Below are 23,961 nucleotides of genomic sequence, written 5' to 3'. Positions count from 1 at the left end.
CAATCCGTAGAGCACCATTGGTAGGACCTAATCGCTTTAAGGAGATTCGGATATCCGTACCTCACCTCCAATTTTATGTTATTTTTCCAATGATATCTTATTTTCTTCTTCTCCAAGATTTGTATGTTTACATAAAAAGAAGGATATTATAAAGTTGTTATCGTCTTCTTTACATTAATGTTCTTATTACAACAAACAGTTTGCTTTCTCTGGATTATATTCCAACAATCTTAAGGCAATTATTTTACTCACTGTTTGTTTTTCTTGTTAGATTATTGAGATGGCTGAAAATAATCAAGTGCCTTTCAATGTCCAGAATGTTTCAAGAGACGTTCCTATGGTCGATTCGACCATTGCTATGGGAGATGTTCAGCCCTCAGGGTGTGAACTTGTAGCAGTCAATGCTACGGGCACTTGGGCCAATACCAATTTTGGTGGTGCTTGTACAAGTCATACACTGGTATGCTCAGGACTATTTTTCATAACAATATAGGCCAAATGGCTTTTGGCTCCATTTCTGGAGGGATAGTTCAACGAACCTTGCCTACTGTGATGACAACACCTCTAGTTACAGCTAAGGAGAAACCAGAGGAATTCATCGGAGTGGGCTTTAAACAATGGCAGCAAAAGATGTTCTTCTATCTAACCATGCTAAATCTGACGAAGTATTTATCGAAGGTGTGCCGGTAATTAGTCTAGATAAGCACAATGTCATGACACTCGGTGCATTAGAGGCTTGGAAGCATGGGGACTTTTTATGTCAAAATTATATTATTAATTGTTTAGTGAATTCTCCATATAATATTTATTGTAATATTGAATCTACTAAATAGTTACGGGAGTCCTTAGAGAAGAATTACAAGATTGAGAACATTGGCACCAAGAAATTTGTGGTTGCCAAATTCTTGGACTACAAGATGGTGGATTCTAAATCTGTCATGAGTCAGGTTCAAGAATTGCAATTAATTTTGAGTGACATATCTATTGAAGGAATGATACTTAGTGAATCATTCCAAGTGGCGGCCATGATTGAGAAATTGCCTCCGGGTTGGTCAGACTTCAAAAATTATTTGAAGCACAAACGGAAGGAGATGAGCCCTGAAGATCTCATTCGGCGCCTTAGAATCGAGGAGGACAATAGAAAGAGTGCGGACCCTTCTTCTAAGCCAAAGGCCAACATTGTGGAATCTTCCAAATCCAAGCAAGATAGAAAAAAGGAAGATGTCCTTTCAAGGAAAAGGCAAGCAAAAGGAACAGTTCTAGAAATTCCAAGGGACATCTTTTATATGTAACAAGCTTGGCCATTGTGCAAAGGGTTGCAAGAAGCACCCGAAAAAAAAGGCAAGAACGATGGTACAGCCCAGCAATTGAATTTGACAGAACATGACAACATTGAGAGACTGTCTACTGTGGTAATGTCTGAAGCATCCCTGGTGTCGAACACTAATGTTCTCATCTTATAAGAAGACTGAAGAAGATGAGAAGCTTTATATGGCTAACTCTACATCAGCAAAGATTGTCGGAAGAGGAAAGGTGATCTTGAAGTTTGCATCTGGCAAGGAGGTTGTCCTATTGAATGTGCTGCATGTACCAGAAATTCAGAAAAAATCTAATTTCCGGCCCCATACTTGTCAAGAAGGGTTTCAAAGTTGTATTTGAATTTGACAAGTTTGTACTTTCAAAATGAGGGATGTATGTGGGGGAAATGGTACTTGTGTAAACTCGAATTATGTATACCCAAAGACTATTAACAAAGAAAAGTCTTCAGTTTACACTATTGTGTCTCCTTATCTATGGTATGGTAGATTAGGATATGTAAACTATGGTACAATGAAGAGAATGACAAACTTGGGGTTAATTCCAAGATTTGAATTGGATGCTCGTTACAAGTGTGAGACTTGTGTTGAGGCCAAGTTTGCCAAGAAACCTTTCAAATTCATTGAAAGAACAAGTGAACCTCTACAATTAATCCAAAGTCATCTATGTGATTTAAAGTTTGTAGAAAGTAGAGGTGGAAAAAAGTACTTCATCACAATTGTGGATAACCGTACTAGATTTTTCTATGTATATTTACTAACTAGCAAAGATAAGACTATGATCATGTTTGTCAACTATAAAAATGAAATTGAAAACCAACTTGATAAACAAATCAAAGTGCTTAGGTCTAATAGAAGAAGAGAATACAATTCAATCAATTTCAAGAGTTTTGTGCTAGTTTTGGAATAATTCTCCAAATGACTGGACCTTATACTCCACAACAAAATGGAGTTGCTGAACGATTGAATAGGATGCTAAAGGAGATGGCTAACACCATGCTTTTGAGTTCAGGTTTACCTCAGAACTCGTGGGGGTAGGCAATTTTAACTACAAATTATATTCTTAATAAAATACCCCACAAAAGGATAGGTAAAACTCCATACGAGTTATGGAATGAAAGGTTGCCATCCTACAATTTTTTAAAAGTGTGGGGGTGCTTGGCCAATGTGGCAATTCTTCCTCCTAAACAAACTTGGCTGGGACCTAAAATTGTGGATTGCATATTCATCAGTTATGCTCAAAATAGGAGCGCATATAGATTTTTAGTTCACAAATATGAAAATGTGGAAATCCATGTCAATACAATCCTAGAATCAAGGGATGCTGAAAGAAATCAATGAAAACTTTCTTAGAAAAAACTTAGAGAATCAAAATCTGAGAATGATGAAGTTGTGACCAAAGAAGCCGAACTTCGAAGAGTAAACGGTTTCGAATTGAAAAATCTTTTGGACCTGATTTTCTAACATACATGTTAGAAGGTGAGCCCCAAACTTTTAAAGAGGCAATGCCATCTCCAAATACTCTTTTCTGGAAAGAAGCAATTGACAATGAAATCAATTCTATCCTAAGTAACCATACTTAGGAATTGGTTGATCTTCCACCTGGAAATAAACCAATTGGATGTAAATGGATATTCAAGAAAAAACTAAAAGCTGATGGTTCCATTGATAAGTACAAAGCTCGGCTTATAGCCAAAGGGTTTAGACAAAAAGAGGATCTTGACTACTTTGATACTTATTCACCTATCACAAAAATAACATCAGTAAGGATGTTGATTGCTATAGCTTTGCTATACAATTTGCAGATACATACTGCATTCTTAAATGGTGATCTCGACAAGGAGATTTATATGGAACAATTTGAAGGGTTCAAGGTCAAAGGACAAGAACACAAAATGTATAGACTTGTCAAATCATTATATGGACTTAAACAAGCTCCTAAGCAATGGCATGAGAAATTTGACCGGGTAATGATTCAAAATGGGTATAGAATCAATGAGTGTGACAAATGTGTGTGCACTAAATCCACAATAGTTGAATATGTACTTATTTGTCTATATGTCGATGACTTACTAATTCTTGGAGATAACACTGCGGTCATCTACTTTGAGATGAAAGATTTAGGTGTAGCAGATGTTATACTCGGCATCACAATTCTAAGGAATTCTGATGGCTTAGGTTTAACACAATCTCATTACATTGAAAAGGTAATGGAGAGACTTAAAAGATTCGGCATTAAAGATGCAAAAATCATTTTCTTCGACACTTAACTTTAAGAAAGAACACTGGAAATAGTATCAGACAGCTGGAATACTCTCAAGTAATAGGCAACATCATGTATATCATGAATTACACTAGACTAGATATTGCGTACTTAGTAAGCAAACTGAATGGATATACCAGTAACCCAAGTCACGGGCACTGGAATGCTCTGATGAGAGTATTAGGACATTTGAAAAAGACAAAAGACTTTGTTCAAGAATATGGCAAATATCCAGCTATTTTGAAAGGTTATTATGATGTCAATTAGATTTCAGATTTTGATGAATCGAAATCGACTAGCAAATATGTGTTCACGCTAGGAGGTGCCGTAGTATCATGGAAATCCTCTAAACAAACTCTAATGACACGCTCTACGATGGAATTAGAGTTTGTTGCTTTGGATAAAGCTACTGAAGAAGCATAATGGCTTTGACATATTTTAGAAGATGTTCCACTGTGGCCAAAACCTATGCCTACAATTTGCATTCATTGTGACGATAATCAAGCGGCAATTGCAAAGGCTCATAATGTGATTTATTATGGTAAGGCTAGACACATTCGTTGTAGACACAATACCGCAAGGCAATTGCTCTCAAATGGAATCATTTCATTAAACTTTGTAAAGTCAAAGGAAAATATCTGCTGACAAAAGGTTTTTCAAGAGAGCAGATAAATTGTGCATTGAGGGGAATGGGTTTAAGAGCCTTAACCTAATAAAGAGATTCCAGGGTAGAAGCCTAACCTATGCGATTGGAGATCCCATGGTCTAGGTTCAATAGGACAACGTAAATTCTGGAAACTCTAGTGTAAGCACTGTCTCCCATTCCTATGATGCAACAGTGCTTTCCTACAACGTTATTAAGGATACGCTATGCATTTAATGATTCATATAACTTGGAATGTAACATCCAAGTAAGATATGGTAGGATATCCTTAATAGGAATGCACATATATGTGTGAAGTTGGCCGATTCTATGAAAATCTTTAAATGCTAGATTTTCTAAAGCACGCATGAATCCCGAGAGGTTCAAGGCAAAAGAACGAACAGAACCGAGAGTTAATCTTGAATTGGAAATATTCTATGTGAGTTTTATTATCTAGGCTTACACAAACAACTGGCGATTCAAGGCTTAGTACATCAACTAGTTAAGTAAGTCTGATAGGCTTTCACTAAAAAAAGTTCAAAGTGAAAGCTACCTATCTTGATGCGGTATATTTCAACAGGCATGCTCAAATTCCTTTGAGTCAAAAATGTTTTGTTGATTCATTAATGTGAGGGATTGCTATAATTATGGTTAATAGATCAGCAAAAGCCAACAAATTAAAATATGTCTTTTCTATTCATGTATCTATTGAATTTATAACCTATCCTTTTAATTCATATATTTATTGAGTTCACGAATCTCTTAAATTCACGTATCTCTAGATTCATGAATCTCTTGGATTCATGTATTTCTTGATTCATGAATTTCTTGGATATATGCATTTATTTAATTCATGTATCTCTTTTGTACATGAACTTTAAAGCTCTATAAATAGATAAGAGTATAGAGCTTCATTAGAAGGTTTTTCGATAGAACAATTCAAGACAACAATTCCAAAAGAGATTTGAAATACTACTTTACTCTTCTAATTTTTCTGGGTGTGCCGGTTCAATTGAATAGTTCAACTGAGTCATGTTTATATAGTGCTAATTCAAACAGGTTTGAGGTGTTGTATTTTGGGATGCATAGTTCGTAAATCTGCAGAGCACTATTGACAAGAATTAATTGCCTTAAGGAGATTTGGATATCTGTACCCCACCTCCAATTTTATGTTATTTTTCCAATGATATCTTATTTTCTTATTCTCCAAGATTTGTATGTTTACATAAAAAGAATGATATTATAAAGTTATTATCATCTTCTTTACATTGATATTTGATTACAACAAACAATTTGTCGGATTATATTCCAACAATTTTAACAGACAATTGATATTTGATTACAACAAACAATTTGCTTTCTCTGGATTATATTCCAACAATTTTAACAGACAAGACAGGCCATCGGTCACCTGTGCATTGCCTATGGGCATGGGATCATGAAATCACGAAATAATGTTTTGTCCGACCAATAATCATATTTGCAAAGAAATTCGACTCTTTTTTTCCTTGTTTTTTCAGAAAAAAGAAACTATCAAAATTGCAGAAACGGACAACGGGAAATTAAAAAAAAAATCTTTTTCTGGATCATGTTCAGGTGCATGTGTTAACTCGTAAATTGGGAGTTCGTGATCATTGTTAGATATATGACCCAGTGGCGTTCAGATGTCTTGTTTCTTGATGCCGACTTGTTGAAAAAACTAGGAGACGAGTTATGGACAAAGCGACCATGTTACATTCTAACCTATTTTTCCAGAGGTCATTAGAACCCGAACCATCTCTCTAAATCTCAAACCTCCTGAATCTCAAAGCTCATATTGAAGGGTCGTACGGGAAATTAGTGGATGGCAGCCACTTATCTGCCCAAATGAATGGCGAGACCATGAAAGGTGACGTGTCTTGGTAACTCATGGCATGAAAGCCTTTCCATCGGACTCTACCAGCAGTGCTCGAACCGGGGCCATGATTCCCGTACTCGCCATAGTACACGGTGTCGGCAAAGTCCTTACCCTCCCAGGGAGACCAACCTGCCGGGTCGATGTGTCCGCCGATGTCGGAGTCAAGGATCACTGTCCTAGAGTATGCCTGCCAAGGCCTCCCCAGGTAATTCTTCCCAGGGGAGGAGGCCAAGTCAGGGGAGGCCAATATTGAGCACCTGTGGAAGGAGAAACCGCTGTCTTGGGTCGGCACTCCTCTCGATTGGGCCGTGACGGTGGTTAATTGCCAGGGCAATGGCTTTTTCGATATCACCTGGCAAGATTGGAAGACAGCCGAAGCATCACCGCATATGAAGTCAATTGTTCCCGAGATCTTGCATTCACGGTAAAACTGCTTGCCTGAGTGCGCGTACAGTGTGTCCTGGAAGCCATGGATGCCGCAATGGTAAAATGCGGCGAAATCTGCATTCACTCGGAGGGCAACGGCTTGGTGCTTGGCTGGTCCTGCCGTGTTCTCGAACGTGATGTCCCTCGCCATGAATCCTCGACCCGAAACGCCTGTCGGAAAAGACGAAGCCAAAGTGTGTATTGAGAATTCGGAATTCTTATTGAAAAAAGATGATCTTTCCCCGTCGCAAAAGATATATTACCAACGGTTGCGGTTTGGTAAGTCTGCCACCCGTCTACAGAATTTCGATTCCCGGTGATGACGGTTTGGCCGTCTCCTTCTCCTACCAAGAAGACGTTGGTCTTACTGGTCGGAATTTGCAAAAGTTCACGGTAAACTCCCTTCTTGATACGAACTACTGTCCTGCGATCACTTTTATCTGGAACCGCCAACCTAATCGCGTCGGATATGGTGCTGAAATTCCCGCTTCCATCTGCAGCCACAGTGATCACGTCCCCAGGATGAAAGCTTGTAACGGGGGCCTCCAGGACCAAGCGGTCATTCCTAGAGAGCCACTTTGCGGAGCTAATCCGCCTCCGGTGATGTCTCGGTTCTTGCAGCAGCAACGCCTTGTAAATGACCGAGAGTGATGTGTTGATCTGCTCGTAAGAATGGCGAAAGGAACTTTCTAGGACATCTTTTAGCGGTCCCGACGTCGACCGGATTCCCTCCATGCATGTCCGGTGATTCGTGAGAACTGAGCTCAGGAGGCCCCTCACCTTGGACAGGTCGGCAACCACTGAAAGTGATTCTTTTAGGTTCGAGATTGATATCCGGAGGAGTTCCTCGCAGGTCTCGAGAGTCCCTCTTTTTTCCTCAACAATGTCGGCCTGGTTCGCGGATTCGAGGAGGGTCAAGAGGTCAGTGGCGGCAAGAAGCGTGGTTTTGAGCGGCGGAAGTGAGTCGACCGGGGACGGATTGGAACTAGGTATGTCGGGAGCTGCCACCGATTGTTTTAGGACAAAGAGGAAGAGGAGGAGGAGCAGAAGAGACGCTATAAATGAAGCCATATTACGTACTTTGGAACGCCTTGCGCAACTAACGCTTTTATCGACTGCAATTTACCAAAAAGATTAGTTTCATTTTCGATAGTGATTACTATCTCCTCATTAACGTCAACAATGAGTTAAGAACTTCATGAAAGGTTGAGGTTTCAGCATTTATCTCGTTCAGTTACAAATAATCAATAATGATTTAACGGGAAAATTGTCCAAAAAATCTCAAACCTTTCAATTGTGTCAATTTAATTCTAAATCTTTTGACGATTTGTCGATTTGATCTTAAGCCTTGTGGCCAATATAGTTGTTCTGCTCAAATATCTAAATAATAGATTTAAGACTAAATTGATGAATCTTCGAAATGTCTAGAATTAAATTGACACAATTAATAGGTTTAGGAATAACTTGACAAATTGTTAAAAAAATTATTATTAAATTGATACAATTGAAATGTTTAAGATTGTATTAACTGCCATACAATAGGTTTACGATTTTTTGGACAATTCCAAATTTTGGTAATGTGTAAGGGTTTTAAAGAAAAATCAATCTATCACAGTAAAAGTTACATCGCGTTTCCATATATATAGGCTAAAATGAAAGAGTAAATCATTATATGGCTGCGCATGACAAAATTTCTGAAACAGAAAATTGATTTCTGTCATTTTATTGACAATGGTTTTCCTAAGCGTATTTATTTGGTTTCTCTCCTCGATCAATGTATTGTTTGCAAGCTCATCTTGCGTAGGTTCAGACAAGTACTGCAGAAGCATGAATATGGGTGCCATCAATGGCGCTTATACAGCCCTATCATTTTATCAAAGACTAGTATTATACAAGATTATCAACAAAACAAAATTGATGGTGTCAATGAATATATGAGAATTCTACCTTGAAGTAGTGTTTATGGTTGGAAACCAATCGGGGGAAGGTCGGTTTATTTTGATTCTTGAATTGAATCAGTCTAGTTGCTCATCCCTAATTTCTTTATTGTTGCTCAATGAACTTTTAATGACCCTTGCATAGCAAAGAGAGAGATTCTCTTGAATCTCTTGCCTTCGAATAAAAATTCAAGATTGTGTAACAATATAATTATTTTTATTTTGCAAGAATTTTGAATCCATAAAGAAACAAGGTTAAATTTCTAGGCACGTTTTTTATTCATCTATTACTTAAGAATTTTTTCTTCAATTGGCCATGCGTGTGTTCTTTCTAGGACGAAAGATCCCCATTGTTTTTAAGTAAGCATTTAAAAACTTTGGTTGTTTTTTAAAATTGGAGACCCATTCCATTGCCTTTCGAAGTTATTAAAAAAAATTGAAAAAAAACACGAGCAAAATAAGAAAAGAAAATTAACAATAATTTGTGAAGTTGTGGTTATAAGTGAATTAAGTTAGCAAGAAAGCACAAGGTTCTTTTATATGGTTTGATTTCAGCTTCGATTTCTATTTTAAACGAGAAGTTAAAAATTTCAGATTCTCGATTTTTTCAATTTCTCTATTTACGGAATAGAAATGCTTTCAGAGAAATCAAATTGTGTTACCAAACTGTTTTAGGTTCCAAACTTGTTCTAACGAGAGAAACGAGAAAATCGAGAAATAGAAATTTTGTCAAATGCATGCCCTATGAGACCATAAAAGATCATTCGGTTTCCATCTACCCATGAAGATTTATCTTTACAAGAAATGTAGAAAAGCATGCATGTTTGCCTTGCTTCTTTCTATTTAGGTTTTGTTTATTTCGCGAAAAATGAATGATGAAAAATATTTTTTAACAAACTATCTCTTTCCATTTTAGGCTACGATTATATTGCGAAAAATAAATAATTTGAAAAATATTTCTAACATTGACTAGTTGTGTGGCTAGAAATTATTAGCTAATAAAAAACATTTTTATTATTAATAACATTTTATACTTAAATATTTTCATGGGTAATGAAACATTTCTCATTCATTCATTTTATAAGCGATAAATGCAATCAATTTTACAAAAATATTTTTTAAATCATTTATTTTCCGCGGAGCAGAGCCTTAGTGTTTAAACCCTCTCTATATATTAGGGTCGAAAGTAACTGCCCAATTAAGTGGAGGTCGTCTTCTTGCTTTCTTTAATGAAACGGGCTCTAGAATGGAAAACAAAACTTTTATATTGCTAATAAAGAGGGTGAATCTTTCAGATTCTTTTAAATTGTTATATGTCTTGTCATATGAACGCACCGCAATGATCCTCAAGAAACTATAAATCTTGTATATTCATACCAAAATAACAAGTACAAAAGCACTTGTAACTCCACAGTTCAATTAATTAAGCTAGGTAATGCTCTAAGTAAAACTTTAGCTAAAAACTTAATGAAGCACGCAGTCGTAACTTGCAAGCCTACCTAAAGTAAAAGTGTAACAGCAGTAAATGAAGAATCTAACAATCTAACCCATGGAGTTAACAGAGCATTCTTCTAAAATGCAGCATTAACCTCTACCTAAAGCACCTTCCTCATTTTGGCGAAAACAAAGAAAGAGAAAAGGACACCCACTTTAGATAAGATCCCAAAAAATATATATACACACACACCTGAAAAAAGAATCCAAATCTTGTATTTTACCCGGCACCCCCTTACCCTAAAGCTCGGAGGACTATGAGATGATCAAAGGCCTAACGAATTTTCGATAAATAGGAAACAGCAACCAAAACACTCAAAAATTCCTAAATGTAGATGGAAGTAAACAAACTAAACAGAAATGACACGGAACTATAAAGGTTAAGACCATAGTACACGTCCAAGTACAAGGTATGCCACCTCACAACTTCTTCAATGAATCCCCTGCTCCCTGAAAGAAACAGTAAGAGAGTGCAAAATCTGCAACGAATATACCAACAAGTGAGATGACCACAGCAGAAGTCGTCGACTCGCCCACGCCCTTGGCCCCTCCCATGGTTGTGACTCCCCAAGCACAGCTAACGATAGATATAATTGCTCCAAAAACCTGGGACTTGATCATTGCACTTATAATATCCCATGATCTGAGAGCTCTTTGAGCTGAGTCCAAGATAATGTTAATGCTAACACCATAAACGCTATCAGCCAGGAGGGCACTCGACGCCATCCCCACTGTGAAACACATTAATGTCAGAAATGGTAATGCAACACAAGAAGCAATCACCCTTGGCGTGACTAAGTAATCCACAGGATTCGTGCCGAGAACTCTCAAGGTGTCAGTTTGCTCAGATACCTGCATAGTCCCCAACTCCGCAGCAAATGCACTTCCAACACGTCCGGCAATCACAATAGATGTTACAACAGGACTCAGCTCCCTGGAGAAAGCTAAGGCCAATACCCCGCCAACTGCCCTATTCAATCCCAACCTTGTAAATTCTCTGACAAACTGAATGGTGAAAGCCATGCCTACAAAAGCAGAAGTCAAGAGGCAAACTCCAACTGATTTCGGGCCAACTCTCTCCAACTGTTGCAGAGTGTTCCTCCAGTGGAGTTTCCCCTTCAGTGTCCTGATAATAACCTGTCCTGCTAGGATAAGAACTGATAATCCCCTCCACAGGTACCTGGGAGGCGACCATTTGCTAAACCAGGTGTCTACTTCGACAAAGAATGCATTATTTTTATTTGCTTCTTCTTCCAATGTAGAAACAGAAAGGTGGCCGTCATCTGTATTGGGAACAGCTGCCAATTTAGTCTCTTCCCTGGGCAAGATGAATTTATAATGCTGGATACCCTTTCTGATTTTAAGTTTCTTGACAAGCTGAACCGAACTGGGTAACTTTGTTTGCATCCATCCATGCAATTGTATACTTCGACTACTGCAATATGCTCAAAGTAGTAAATATCAGGCACAAAACATAAAAAGCAAATTCAAATGCCAGATGAGATGTATACCTGTTACTGTCACTAAAAAACAAGGGTGACTGAAGCTGAAAAGATGATTGCATGACTGAGTTGAAAGGATGAATTCAATTTCGATTTCTTTCAGATGAGGAGTTTATAAGAGCAGGCTACCAATTCCAACCAAAAGTTGCTTTGAAAATATGTACTAAACAACCATAAGGGTTGGCTCCATCCTGAAAAAGAAACAATGACAGAAGGTTTGAAACTTCAAGTAAATTATACTCACATGCATCTATAGCGGTCTGACATATGTAGAGAACTACTGTAAGCAGACTGGCAGGCACTAGCAAAGTAGAATTATAATTAATTGGGTGCATACAGGGATAAGTACATAAGCTTACCACAGAGTCATTAGATTAACAAATAAGCACGAAAGTCTAGAAAGCCTATCCAAGCATGCTTGACATTTGCATTCGTATTTTTGCAGCATGAATGCAGGATCTGCAAGAACCGACTTATATGGTCAAAAATCAATTCATCTACCTAGAAGCAGCTAAAAATCTTAAAGGGTGCCTCACCCTTCTAAGACAGAAATAAAGCGTTCCCTGATTCCACACTGACATCTACTTAAGTTGAAGTAAGAGCCATAGCTACACTACATCACCACAAATGAAAACCCAAAACAGGTGAAGAAAGGCTTATAATTGCGATTGTGCAACCTTATTTGGTCGAGGTTGGTTTGGAATGTCCAGCTAGGCTTATGGTTAAGAGAACATTCTAGCTGTTAGAGTTCTGCAGCAATGGCGATTTGGAGCAATAGTGGGTTGTATAGTATCTTCTCAGCCTTTGCCAGCGGGGCATTTGGCTGCTTAATTGAAAACCGCAGTTAATGCAGCCAAAGCCTATAATACTAGTATTCCCATAACATCAAATCACATGGATCCAATCAAAGTCATGATGAAACACCACGACCCACCTAGTGCTGCAGTACTATATGCTTTTCATCATTCACCCGAGAAAATTAACCGCAATTTCCCCATTTTCGCAGCATCTACAATCAAGGGAGATGAATCGGCAGATAGTCAAGCTCAAATGTCGAAGAACATACCCACGAACCCTGATCTCCAAGAAGCTCATTACTACCCAAGACCCATCATAGACTCAAACACAAAACTCACACCGTCACAATAACGTTGCAGCCAACATCAATATAGGGGACTACGGGAATAATTAGGTCAAAATTGATTGAAAAGACGGTAAATTTAGTGAAGAGGAGCGGAGGAAAGGGAAGAAACGCGACAGGTTGAGGGCATGGACATCGGTGGGTTCGAACCAAACCTCAATCGCCGACGATATGGCCGTCAAGGGTCGTCCGACCGGAAGGCTTCGGAGTCGCCGGTGACCGGAGGACGGCCGTTGCCGCCGCAGCCACCGCAGCCGCCGCAGCTTCGACGCTCGAAGTGAAGTTTTGCTGGCGAGAGCGAGGAGGAGACAGAAAGAGAGACGGGGGTTTTGCCTTTGGCCGGCAGCATGAAGGAAAGCACTAGAGCACATTAGTGCAACGGGTGCAAAACAAAAAATAAAAAATCAATTAATGATTCAATTTATTTTTCAATAGACCGATTTTAATTTTTTTTTTCGAAATGTTGAAGAATTAACTTTAAGTTTGGTGGAATCGTGAGACCAAAAAAGTTGATTGATTCTCGATGAGAGTAACCTTACATTGCATTGTAAAATGGTGATGATATCGGGTTATAATTATTTAAATTCGAACGACAAAGTTTTCTATTAATTTTTCGTAGGTAATTTAGAAGGTTATCTTTATCTTTTGAAATTGCGACGCATATTTTGAATCATTCCTTTTCGTATTAATTATTGGATCATTTTATATTCCATGTGATATGGAAATTTTAGTGTTGTATAAGTAAAATTGCTTAAAATTTCATGTGTTTGACATGAAACATTAAACACGTGCTGTAATTTGAAGGAGACTAGAAAGGGTTATTGAATAAAAAGAATTTCTAAGTAAAAAACGGTTTTTAAAAACCTGTTGTCCTAAAACAATTGAGATCGCCTTAGATCCCTTTCTTCTTATAAGGGGATAAATAGATAGTGCATCACAGATAGGTCAAGGGAAATGACATTACTAGTCCTCGAACTCATGATCAAGTCCAACGTCACCTTGAATTTTTTTTTTTTTAATCAATTTGCAAAATTGGTCGTTAAAGCTAGTAACTTTTCATCTTTTTTGTTCAATCCCGTTCTGGAAATTAATTTATTGTCCAATTTCGTCCTTAAGAAATTATTTTTGGTTCTCCCTCTAACAGTCTTTGCTTGAGCATGGTGAGGATCATTAAATACTCCTCAAGATAAACCTTGATGGCCGTTATATAAGATAATTAATTTTCAACAACCCCATGACAAAATAAACGGACTTCACTGTTAATGTGTTCGTCTAAGCTTCACCGAATGAATAATAAAAATGTCAAGTATGAATTGACCCTTTCCCTTGTTTAACACACTTCACACTTTGACTCGTTTAATTAAACAATTTAAAATATTACTTGTGTTAACATAACAAGTTTAGATACATATACAAGTACGTATAACATGTTAAATATTTATATAAGGTTCACATCTTAAATATTTTGTATCATGTGATCCAACATATTAGTGTGCTATGTTTGGGTTTTACTTTAGTGACATAATTAATAAACATTTCTGTGCTGGGATCAAGACTAAATTGACGTGGCACAATTGAGAGAGAAAATGAAAAATATAGTTAAGAGACTAAATTGAGTAAAGTAGGGGAGGAAATTAAACAACATAAGGATAAGTCATAAACTAAATAAAATATTCAATCTGCGTTAGCATATTTGGTTAATAATGTTAATAAAACGAGTAAAAGTTCAAGAACTGTTGATGTTTTTATCCCAATCTATAGATGACTTCTTGTCCAAAATTTAGACATAAAAAAAATCAATAAAGTTTGAGGAAATTAATAAAATATTATGCAAGCATTTGCACATGAAAATTGCATGATTTCAAGTGTTAGAGTAAAAAACATAAAAGTATATGCCTCACATGTTTTGGAAATATATACCGGTTAGAAGCATATGTCAATTCAACCAGACCTTCCATTATAATTGTCTAGTATGGTACAAATGCCCGTAGAATTCATTCTTATGAACATGTTTTTCTCCTTCCTCAAAAGAACACTTTTGAATTTTGCCAAATTATTTTGTAGTCCTTCTGGGGTGGAATATGTGATGTTGGAGAAAGTTTAGGGACTAATGCGGTATGGTTGTAAAAATTTGTGCAGAAAAAGACATAATTGTACATGTTTATAAAAGCCCAATAAATTTGAAAATTATATGGACATAAAAGTTCGTCGATGAATAGTTGATTGGGTTATTCTATCGACCACCAACTACCGATTCTAATTGATTAAGTTGCCAATTGAATGCGTCTTGCCATGGTCACTGTCTATCAGCGTGCATAGCCTTTTTCTTTTCGTTTAACCATTTTGGTAACACATTATATTTATATCACGTCTGATTTATGAATGAGATCTTCGGACAGATTCTTTGGTTAAAATGAGCTCATATGAACATTATTTAGATAAAAATTTCGATAACATTCTTTAAAGATGTTTCCGTTTTGCTATTTAGATGTTTCTGAGGTCTGAGAAATCCGGGAAACCATTTGGGAAGATACTCACCGTAATTGGTGTAGGAATCGACTTGTCTTTGACTCGTTTAGGAAGATCGACAGCTGTTTCACACAACTTGTGGAGCGCCGATCCATGTCGCACCGGAGGTTTAGTCATCGTTTAATTGGCGTGCAGGTCAACCTAATGGCTGGCTACTTCCCACTTGAAGAATCCAATCTCATGGCATTGTATGAAGAGGTAAAGGTTCCTGTTTTCTTCCTTGCCTTTCTGATCTCAATACTCCTCTAACTGAACAACAAATCAAGTTAAACCTTCCAGGTTTTTATTATTGGTGATTCGTCCCTCTTGTTATCTGCTGTATCATCTATCTGGTGAAGGAAGGAAATGTAATTATTGATTAAAAAAGAAAGAAAAGAGTAATCTTAGAACTCACACTGTATCTACTCCTGAGTTTTATTGACATCCCAAGTTTGGCGCGTCGTGGCAGAACTGGGCAGTGCATTTGGCTAATAAAGATTCATGATTAGGTAACTGCAGTTCGTAAGAAGTAAGATCTCTCGGGAGTTAATAGGGAACTTACATGTCTAAAGGCCGTAAGCAAGTCGTACAGGACGTTCGACAAGAGGCTATACACTGTCCATTGGGAGAAAGTCTGGTGTTTTGAGGCGTTCTCTTTGGACAGTACCAATGAAAGTACTCTCGAATGTCTGCATTTAAGATAAGTGAATTTGAAATCAATGCGTACTGACTAGGCATAAATACATAGTGATGCCCATCACGAGCAGGCAATGTTCTGTTTCCCATAATTCACCTATAATTGATGAATTTTGCTCCCAATTGTGGTGCAGATATTCAAAGCTGAATTCACTTGTCCTCCATGGTTCTCCTCAATTGCAAAGAAACTCATCAGAACAATTCTGGATCCTAACCCTGTGATGGTAGGTTACTCTTGCTGGCCACTTTCTTTGCTCTGCAGCAGGAGCGTTGAAATTAATGATTGTTTCAATAGATTTTAAGCCAAATTCGAGCGGTGTCACTAGGTCACTCTTGTGAGATTGAAATGTCATAGAATGGATCAATCGTTTTCTATTCTAATAATTTAAATCAAATCGAAAATTTCACTGGATACTAAACATAAAATAAGTAAGTGGAGAATAGAAAACAAAGGATTATTCGCTTTCTTCTTCTTAGTCTTTTCTTTGACACAAGAAAGGAATGCAGAAAATTCCTTTCTTGTGTCAAAGAAAACTGATTTTTGATCCCGTTAGTAAAAGATTACTATCTTTAGTTTATATTTTTTCCAAGTTTATCAGAATCCCTACTTTATATTTATTACGTATACATATATAAAGTAGTGAACACACAAAAAATAGAGGGAAATTTTTTGATAAAATAGAACTTATTCTAATGAACTTAGAAAAAAATTCAACTTTGATGAGATACTAAATAGAGTAAAGTTCACTTATCGTCAATCCAATCGAAAGTGCCTTTTAGTTACTTCTCTTTATCTGTGTTGGTTTCGTGGAGCTGATACCTGAATTTACCGAGAACAGGTGCTTTGAGAAAAGATACAAGCCTCGTATTCTTGAACAAGTTGATGTTAGTCTTGAAGACATTGACGTTATCTTCAGTTGGACCAGGGTGAGTGAGATCCGTCCCTCTACATCCACCTGTTCGAGTAAATCTACATAGTGTATCAGTGGTTCTGAAAGACAAGAAAATGTGACTTGCGCGTGTCCCTGTGCTCCTTCTTGGTATCAGGACGCCCAGAACCTTTCTGTGAAGAGGCAAGAAGAAGGGTCTGTTGGTGGACACTGGAATGTGTTCGAGCTCGTCTCAACCTCCCAGGGTCTCGACCTCAGTACCCTTTTCGAGAAGTCAATGGGATGTCTACTCAGCTTAATCAATAGTTAACAGAAGTAAAATAACATCAGATGTTGCTTACAGTAAAACGAACACTGAGAAAGGACTTGTCACTGTTCATTTTACAGTCTTTCTCAGTAGTATGTCGAGAAAGAATAACTCAGACGTTTTATTATGCCCGATTTGTTTGCAGCCTAAAGCTTTGTATAGCCAACCTCAATCTGTTGTTCAGGTACTCGTTAAAAGAGAAACCAGATTCACATCAAGATGCTCCCTCGCGAGATAATTGCAAAGATTGAGGAAGCAGATATCCTGTTGGGTTTCTACATAAGAAAGAGCAACTTCAAGGTACTTATCACTCAATCTCTTGTTCTAAGTCTGCATCCAGCCATTTGAGTATTCAGTCAGGATATCGTTCTTAGTTAATGTTCTCAAGGCCCCTTCACCTTCTAAGATATTGACCCTTCAATCTTTAGTAATCATCTCCCCTGAAGAAGCTCAATTTATCAGCGTGAAGTTCCGTGGAACTTGATGGCTCATGATAAAAATTCATAAGGTCGCAATTCTCATTTCACTCTTCCACGAGATACTTTCTCAGAAGAAAGTCCTTGGACAATCCAACATGAATTAATGAATCTGAGTATGTAACAACTCGATCACTGCTCGATCTGAAATCTTTTCACTACAAATTTCAGATGAAGCTTCTTAGAGGAACGACTGGAAGGAAAGGCCACTTGGCTGTCACAATTGTGGTAATCATCTGTTTCTACCAAACGAGACTCGCTAATGCAGAAAAATTTCATGCCAAAAGTTTTAACACTTTATTTTTTGGTCAGGAAGCATTCTCACTACCTCAACTGCATAAAGCCGGGTTCACTTTCAGATTTTTGCAGTGGCACCTTCCCTATATAAGGTTGAACTTCGCAGGTCAGGCAGAGATACCCTGGAATTTCATATGGTATAGCATCTCAATCTTACGGCATTTGCTTGACCTCTTTCGTGTTTGTTCTTCATGTGCTTGTTGATAGAAAAGATGTTGGGGCTTCAGTTTTACCCTTTAATCTATTCATGTTTCTTCTAAAAGAGTGATGAGATCATGTGCTCTCTAAAAGTTAGCTTGCTGCAATTTCTAGAAAGATTTCACAGCACTCTCACACAAATGAGCAAAAACTGTTCTCACAATCTCAACTGCTGAAATTATGTTGTAAAATTGGTGTCAACTCATGGAAGAGCACGTCTCAGCAAGAAGCCAATGGTAGGTGAGCAATGAGCTTTTAACCAAATTAGATTATAGCTGCTAAGTTCCCCAAAAGAATTAGGTTTGCCTTCTAAATTGTTCAATGTTAGCCAACTTTTGACGAAGAAGATGTTGGATTTGGGTTTCCTCTTTGCCTGAGGCATTGCGGTTGGTTAGAGTAAGTTTTCAGAACGTTTTCAAATTAACTAAGCCTTCGGCCCAAAACTTAGAGCTTTTAGACAAGTTGTTGAAAAAAATTGGAAAATGTTTTTCTAAAATGATTACTTGAATTGCTTACAAAAATAAATTAGAGGAAAATATTTTCATTGTTCACAAAAATAGTTAGACATAAATTGTTGTTGATTATGAAAAAAAAAAAATCTCTTTGATTAATTATTTCTGATGATATAAGAGATCATTTTAAAGAATTTTTTTTTTTTTCCTAAATTACTACTTTTCTGTGAAACAAACGGAACTTTCTGGTCAAGAATCTAGCAAGTTCTAAAAGATTTTGTTTGGAAGTCAGATGAAACCATAGCAGAACAAGCCGGAGGTACTCTTGCTAGAAGTCGACCGGAGACTTCTCCAACTCAGAGCACCACAGTAAGGCCATCCGCCAAATTACAGAGGATGTTTCAGTCAATATAGTCAGAGGATGTTTCAGTCAATATAGTTAAATGACAGTTGCATAGCATCCTCGAGATTTTGACTACCATCTTGTTCTATAGGGTCGCCAGGAACAAGTGAATATTGATCAATAAGAATAAGACCAGTCACACATTGGAGATGCAAAATGCAGCATCATGTAGAGTTACAGAAGTACGGAAATGCAAAAGAATGAAGTCTTCTTTCTTAGATACTGTTCTGGAGCTCGGAGGCAAACTACAGATAGTAACCGAAAGACAAGACGATACGACCCATCCTTTTCCTTTTCTAATTTGGCTGCGAGGTACCGGCTTAAATCTTAAACCTTAGTGCCTGGTCCGGAAGCTGTGTAACAACTGATCACTAAACGTGATACTGGGTTTTGTGTGAGACTAGGCCTCTCTCTTTCTCTCTAACATAAAACCCTTACATTTGCAGTGTCAAGGGTTTGTCTGCAATCAGGCGGGTTTCCAAGGCTTTCTCGAGCGACACTTCACCTATCCAGATCCACCAATCATCCGTGTTTCAAAAGCTTTATCATGCAATCGCCGTCTCATACGAGTGCGAGTGCTGTTCCGCCTTTTCAAGCCCCGTTGTAAGCATCAAAGCCTAGAAAAGCCAAGTCATACAAAGAGCTCAAACGGGTCTTGCCCGACAGCAATGTGAAATTCAATTGGCTCTTTACTCAACTTTTTATAGTTGGAAGTCTTCTTGCTTCAAATACAGACTTTAACTGATGTTTGAACCCTTTTCTTTCGCGATACCAAGCATTGCTCTTTCTGATGCTTTCGATATATTGTATGATTTCGTTGGCGCCATCTGAAGATGTGCCCAAGATTTATTCAGGAGTCCTATCTCGATTTCAAGAACAGATCAATGGTGGAACGAACTGTTTTTCTTCTCTCAGTGCACCCAAAGGACATTGCTCGTCAATGGTCCAATGCAATCACCATTGCATTCATTCGATTGTCCTTTACAGATCAAAGGAGAGGCAGATCAAATTACCCCAGCCCTCAACGTTGTTCAATCCTTCTGGCATACAAAAGAAAGCAATGTACAGACAAAAAAGAAGAAGAAATAGAAGGGACCCACCCAGCCTCATCCGGCACCACCAAGGCCCTGCCTTATCAGCTCGCGGAACTCCTCGTCGGTGCTCTTAAGCATCACAGGCAAGGCCACTCTGACCCCACTCTCCACCACTTCCGTGTGCCTCGGCTTTATCCTCTTCTCCAAGCTGAAGGCGAAGTACTGAGGGAAGCCCCTCAGCTCCTCCAGCCTCCCGCCCATCTCCTGGCAGAAATACTCGAACTTCGGCTTGAAGTTGTTCTCGATGCTGAAGGTGAACAGGGCGGGGCACCTCCGGACCATACCGACCGCCTCGTCCCGCGAGAACCCGACGCTCTCCAGGTACTTGAGCTTCGGGATCAGCGTGTTCTCCACGCTGGAGACCAGCAGTATCGGGTCCTGGTAGGCCAGCGCGTGAAGGTCACTGAAGCCCAGCCTCTGGAGGTAAAACAGAGCAGGCCTGAGCTGATCCCGGACGCTGGAGACCAGCAACCTCGGGCACTTGTTGATGGCCCTCCGGAAGCCCTGGTCGGGGACGCGGAGGTCCCGGGACAGGAAGCCGAAGACGGGGCAGAGGTCGGACTCGATGTCGGCGGTGAGGAGCTTGGGGCACATGCCGAAGATCCGGCCCAGGTCCTTCTGGTGGATGCCCTTGGACTGGAGGAAGGAGACGACGGAGTGGATGGAGTGGAGGGAGGCGCCGCGGAGGGAGGGGTTGAGGGCGAGAGCCCGGCTCGCGTCGACGCCCATGATCTCGAGGCAGAGGATCTTCTCCTTGAACTGGAGGGAGACGTGGGGGTGGGTCGGGGTGTAGAGCGGGTGCTTGTGGAGGAGGCTCTTGGGGAGCTTCGTGGCCAATTGCGTTGTGGCGGAGGTCGAGAGGGAAGATGGCGATGGCGGCGGCGGCGGCGGCGGCGGCGGTTGCGGTGGTGGTGGATTTGGGGAGGAGCAACGAATGGGAGAGTGGAGTGGCGATGCTATCATGGCTAATGGCGAACGGGAGCTTTTCTGGTTTGGTTTCGTTGAGGAAGACGATGCCCCCTCTGGCTATATTTGTTCTTTTTTTTTTCTTTTATATGGATTTGACACGTGGAGATTAGGCTGGCAGTTATTGGCTGGCGATGGATTGCGCGGATTGTTATTTGGGTGGTGAAAACTTAAAACTGGAGAGCCGTTTGTACCGTTTTGGGGAAAAAGAAATTTCATAAATGAAAGAAGATTATACAAATGAACTTTGAACTTTAATTAAATATGTAATATTATCTTCATACCCTTAATTTATATCTCTAAACTATTAATAAATATTTAGCCTAGTCCCTGATTGGCTGTCCTTTCATTGATTCACATTTAGGACATATGCTAAAATGGTTTCTAGCCCATTAAATTTGAGTGGTGGACAACCAAAAATAATTCCACGTGGATTGTCTAAGTAAGATATTAACCTCAAGCTATAATATAATTATCCATGTCATCAGATAATGATGGACATTTTTCTTTTTCCATTTATAATGTTGATGGATCAAATGATTGACAAGTTGACTCATTATTTTTGAAGACCAACTCAACACATAAGATAGTCCACATTATCAAATAATGCCTTATTTGTCATTTGAGCAAATAAGATGACCACATTGAACTAATATCAATGATTATGTTATCATATTGAACAAATTAAAAGTTTAGATATTGCATATTATGCCAAAATTTAGGGATTATTTGTGTGTGTGTGTGTGTGTTTTTTTTTATTTTATGAAATAGATATAACACTTGACAATGACGATGTGATACAATTGATCAATCATTGACAATGTGATATGAATCTTTATCTTACTTTACACCATGAGTATGTACGTCTTACTTTTAATCGGTCTGTTACATCATGTGATGCCTTTATCATATAAAATACGTTTCCATTTGAGTGATGGCGAATAGGATTCTGTCCCTGGAGAAAATCCCAAAAATCACCCTTACCTTTCATGTTTTGTCCTCTTTTATCCACCTTGCATCATCAAAATCTGAATATAGTCAATATCCACACTACTCTTTCGGGAAGAGATTCCCTCTTCTGTACCTCAATCTAAATCAGCTCTGAACCAAATTATGATAACTATTTCAAATAATCTTAAGTGAATATATTACCTTTGAAGGTGTGTGGATGACTCAGCAGCGGAATTTGTCCAAGGAAAATAACATTAGCTGGCCAAGTCCGCCTATCGGAGAAACCTTCCTTCTTTTACTTTTAAAATTTCTAGCTAGGAAAATAAATGAAAAATAATTTTAGGGTCTTGTGTTGTTTTGTTTTTTTATTTTCTCCACGAGTTTATACTATTTTTCTCTCCTATATTAGAATTTTGGGCTCAATTTGTCCTATTAGTATGTATAGATTCTAGACATCAAAGGAAAATTACCAATAAAAGGAAAATATCAATGACGTACATTAGCATTCATGAACGACCAATTATAAACCTCTACTTTTGTAAACAAATCCAAAACATAATTAAATGTTACTTTTTTTAGACCAGTTTGCACCAATTATCCTTACGTCTTTTTATTTTATTTTATGAAAAAGACATTTCCATTCCAAAAAAACTCATTCCAATCCCAATTTCTCACACTACCCAAATCACCAAGATCCATTAAAAAAGCCAAATCACCCAACCCTAAGCAACATAAAATGAGTTTGCAAGGATGGGTAATTTGGCCTTTTCGATGAGGAGTTGTGCTTAAATGCATGTGAATGGTTTGCAAAAATAGGCATATTTAAATGGTCGGTTTTGACCAAAAAAATAGGTCGATAAGAGTGAGATGCATTTATACATATTGTGTAATTTTATTAATATTTGTAAAAGTGAAACATGCCAGCCTCAAGGAAGAAAAGTGTTCTCTACTATGGAAGAAAATATTCTCTATCAGATATGCATCACATCCATATGAAAGAAAATTATTTTCCACTATCATGTGCCAACATATATTATCAAGAATATAACATCATCTTCCAATGCGTACTTATATAAGAAAGTACAAAAGAGGAATGCTACTCATATAATATTCCCAGCGAATTTGCGCAAATATTATGGATTTTGATGAATATTGCGTGGATCTTGCCAATTACAATTTGTTTCTCTAACACCTCTTACAAGACCCCATAAAACAAGGACGCTCGTTCAAAGCAAAGGACATGCGTTTAGAAGAAACTCGAGCAAACATCTAAAAGTAACTGATGCATTTCGAAGGAGCGTCAAGAACCTGATGACTTCATAGCTCCGAGTCTTCCTCAGCAAACGTTCGAGTTTGTTTGGAGAGTCCTTTCTGCTCTGTCTACCAGAAGAAGTTGCTTATTATGTTACTCCTCTCGAGTTGAAAGAAAGTCTGCGGCCCTCTTTGAATTACTCTTCAATGTACTTCCGTTGTCTCCAAATTCCAGGAAGGATGACAATCGATGCACGGAGAAATATTTCCTTCGCCTTTTGGATTTCATTCCGAATCCTCTTCATCTCAGGCACTAGTGCAGAGTCCTACCTCTACACATGGTGCTCTGGTAGGGGCAACCACAGTGCGGATGGCAATTTTCGCAAAAACCTTATCCTCCTCCTCTACAGGCAGCACTTTGACCAAGGACCCATCTCCGGTTTTTACAACTGGACGGAAGGAGAATATCCTCACAGAGTTTATGGCCTCTTCCTCCGCAGGTAAATTACATCCAAAAGATAACCCAAAATTTCAACTTTTGAGTAGTACCTTTCAATTGCAAATTCACAAAATTTGAGGGTCAATCCGCAAAATCATGAAAATGTAAGGACACGAGGATGAAATTGATAAGATGAAGAGCCCGGAATCGGTCGCCAGAGATCCATAACCAATCGACAAGGGGCCGAACTGGCTAGCCTTGCCGATGGCTAGTCAAATCGGTTCACGCCGGTCTGACTGGTTCTTGACTTGTTCTTGCTGGTTCTTGCTGATTTATGTTTGCATGACCCTTGTGGGTTCAAAATTTATGCAATTTGTTGAAGAGAAAACTTGCACAATTTGAGGAAAAATTGTC

At 38.5% G+C, this 23,961-nt stretch overlaps 3 protein-coding genes and 1 pseudogene across 4 annotated transcripts; 1 reads left to right on the top strand and 3 right to left on the bottom strand.

The window, feature by feature from the left end:
* Positions 1-6,033: 6,033 nt before the first annotated feature.
* LOC104446751 (pectinesterase-like) lies at positions 6,034-7,616 on the bottom strand. Its single transcript, XM_010060567.2, has 2 exons — positions 6,809-7,616; positions 6,034-6,716 (listed from the first exon to the last, which is right to left on the bottom strand). The coding sequence occupies exons 1-2, from the start codon at positions 7,614-7,616 to the stop codon at positions 6,034-6,036; spliced, it is 1,491 nt and encodes a 496-aa protein (XP_010058869.2).
* A 2,494-nt stretch (positions 7,617-10,110) lies between these two features.
* LOC104444857 (protein TRIGALACTOSYLDIACYLGLYCEROL 1, chloroplastic) lies at positions 10,111-12,971 on the bottom strand. Of its 2 annotated transcripts, XM_010058625.3 has the most exons (4): positions 12,775-12,971; positions 11,838-11,937; positions 11,488-11,669; positions 10,111-11,411 (listed from the first exon to the last, which is right to left on the bottom strand). In XM_010058625.3, exons 3-4 carry the CDS (start codon positions 11,538-11,540, stop codon positions 10,397-10,399), a joined length of 1,068 nt encoding a protein of 355 aa, XP_010056927.2. In that variant the 5' UTR covers positions 11,541-11,669; positions 11,838-11,937; positions 12,775-12,971; the 3' UTR covers positions 10,111-10,396. The 2 variants fall into 2 exon arrangements, with proteins under 2 accessions (XP_010056927.2, XP_010056926.2); XM_010058624.3 differs by lacking the exon at positions 11,838-11,937.
* Positions 12,972-15,292: 2,321 nt separating this feature from the next.
* On the top strand, positions 15,293-19,467 carry LOC104446752 (annotated as a pseudogene).
* Positions 18,946-20,955, bottom strand: LOC104444859 (transcription termination factor MTEF1, chloroplastic). The gene has a single exon (XM_018872897.2). The coding sequence runs from the start codon at positions 20,901-20,903 to the stop codon at positions 19,953-19,955; it is 951 nt and encodes a 316-aa protein (XP_018728442.2). The 5' UTR covers positions 20,904-20,955; the 3' UTR covers positions 18,946-19,952.
* Positions 20,956-23,961: the final 3,006 nt, after the last annotated feature.

This window comes from Eucalyptus grandis, chromosome 5 (assembly GCF_016545825.1).
Source record: "Eucalyptus grandis isolate ANBG69807.140 chromosome 5, ASM1654582v1, whole genome shotgun sequence".
NCBI classification, from domain to species: Eukaryota; Viridiplantae; Streptophyta; class Magnoliopsida; order Myrtales; family Myrtaceae; genus Eucalyptus; species Eucalyptus grandis.
The sequence above is the reverse complement of the archived record's forward strand: the minus strand, read 5'-3'. Positions and strand labels throughout refer to the sequence as shown.

Coding starts and splice junctions, on each gene's coding strand:
- LOC104446751 (XM_010060567.2), bottom strand. CDS start 7,616: ATGGCTTCATTTATAGCGTCTCTTCTGCTCCTCCTCCTCTTCCTCTTT. Junction 6,717..6,808: donor TTACCAAACCGCAACCGTTG/GTAATATATCTT, acceptor CTTTTCCGACAG/GCGTTTCGGGTCGAGGATTC.
- LOC104444857 (XM_010058625.3), bottom strand. CDS start 11,540: ATGCAATCATCTTTTCAGCTTCAGTCACCCTTGTTTTTTAGTGACAGT. Junction 11,412..11,487: donor TTTTTTAGTGACAGTAACAG/GTATACATCTCA, acceptor AGCATATTGCAG/TAGTCGAAGTATACAATTGC.
- LOC104444859 (XM_018872897.2), bottom strand. CDS start 20,903: ATGATAGCATCGCCACTCCACTCTCCCATTCGTTGCTCCTCCCCAAAT.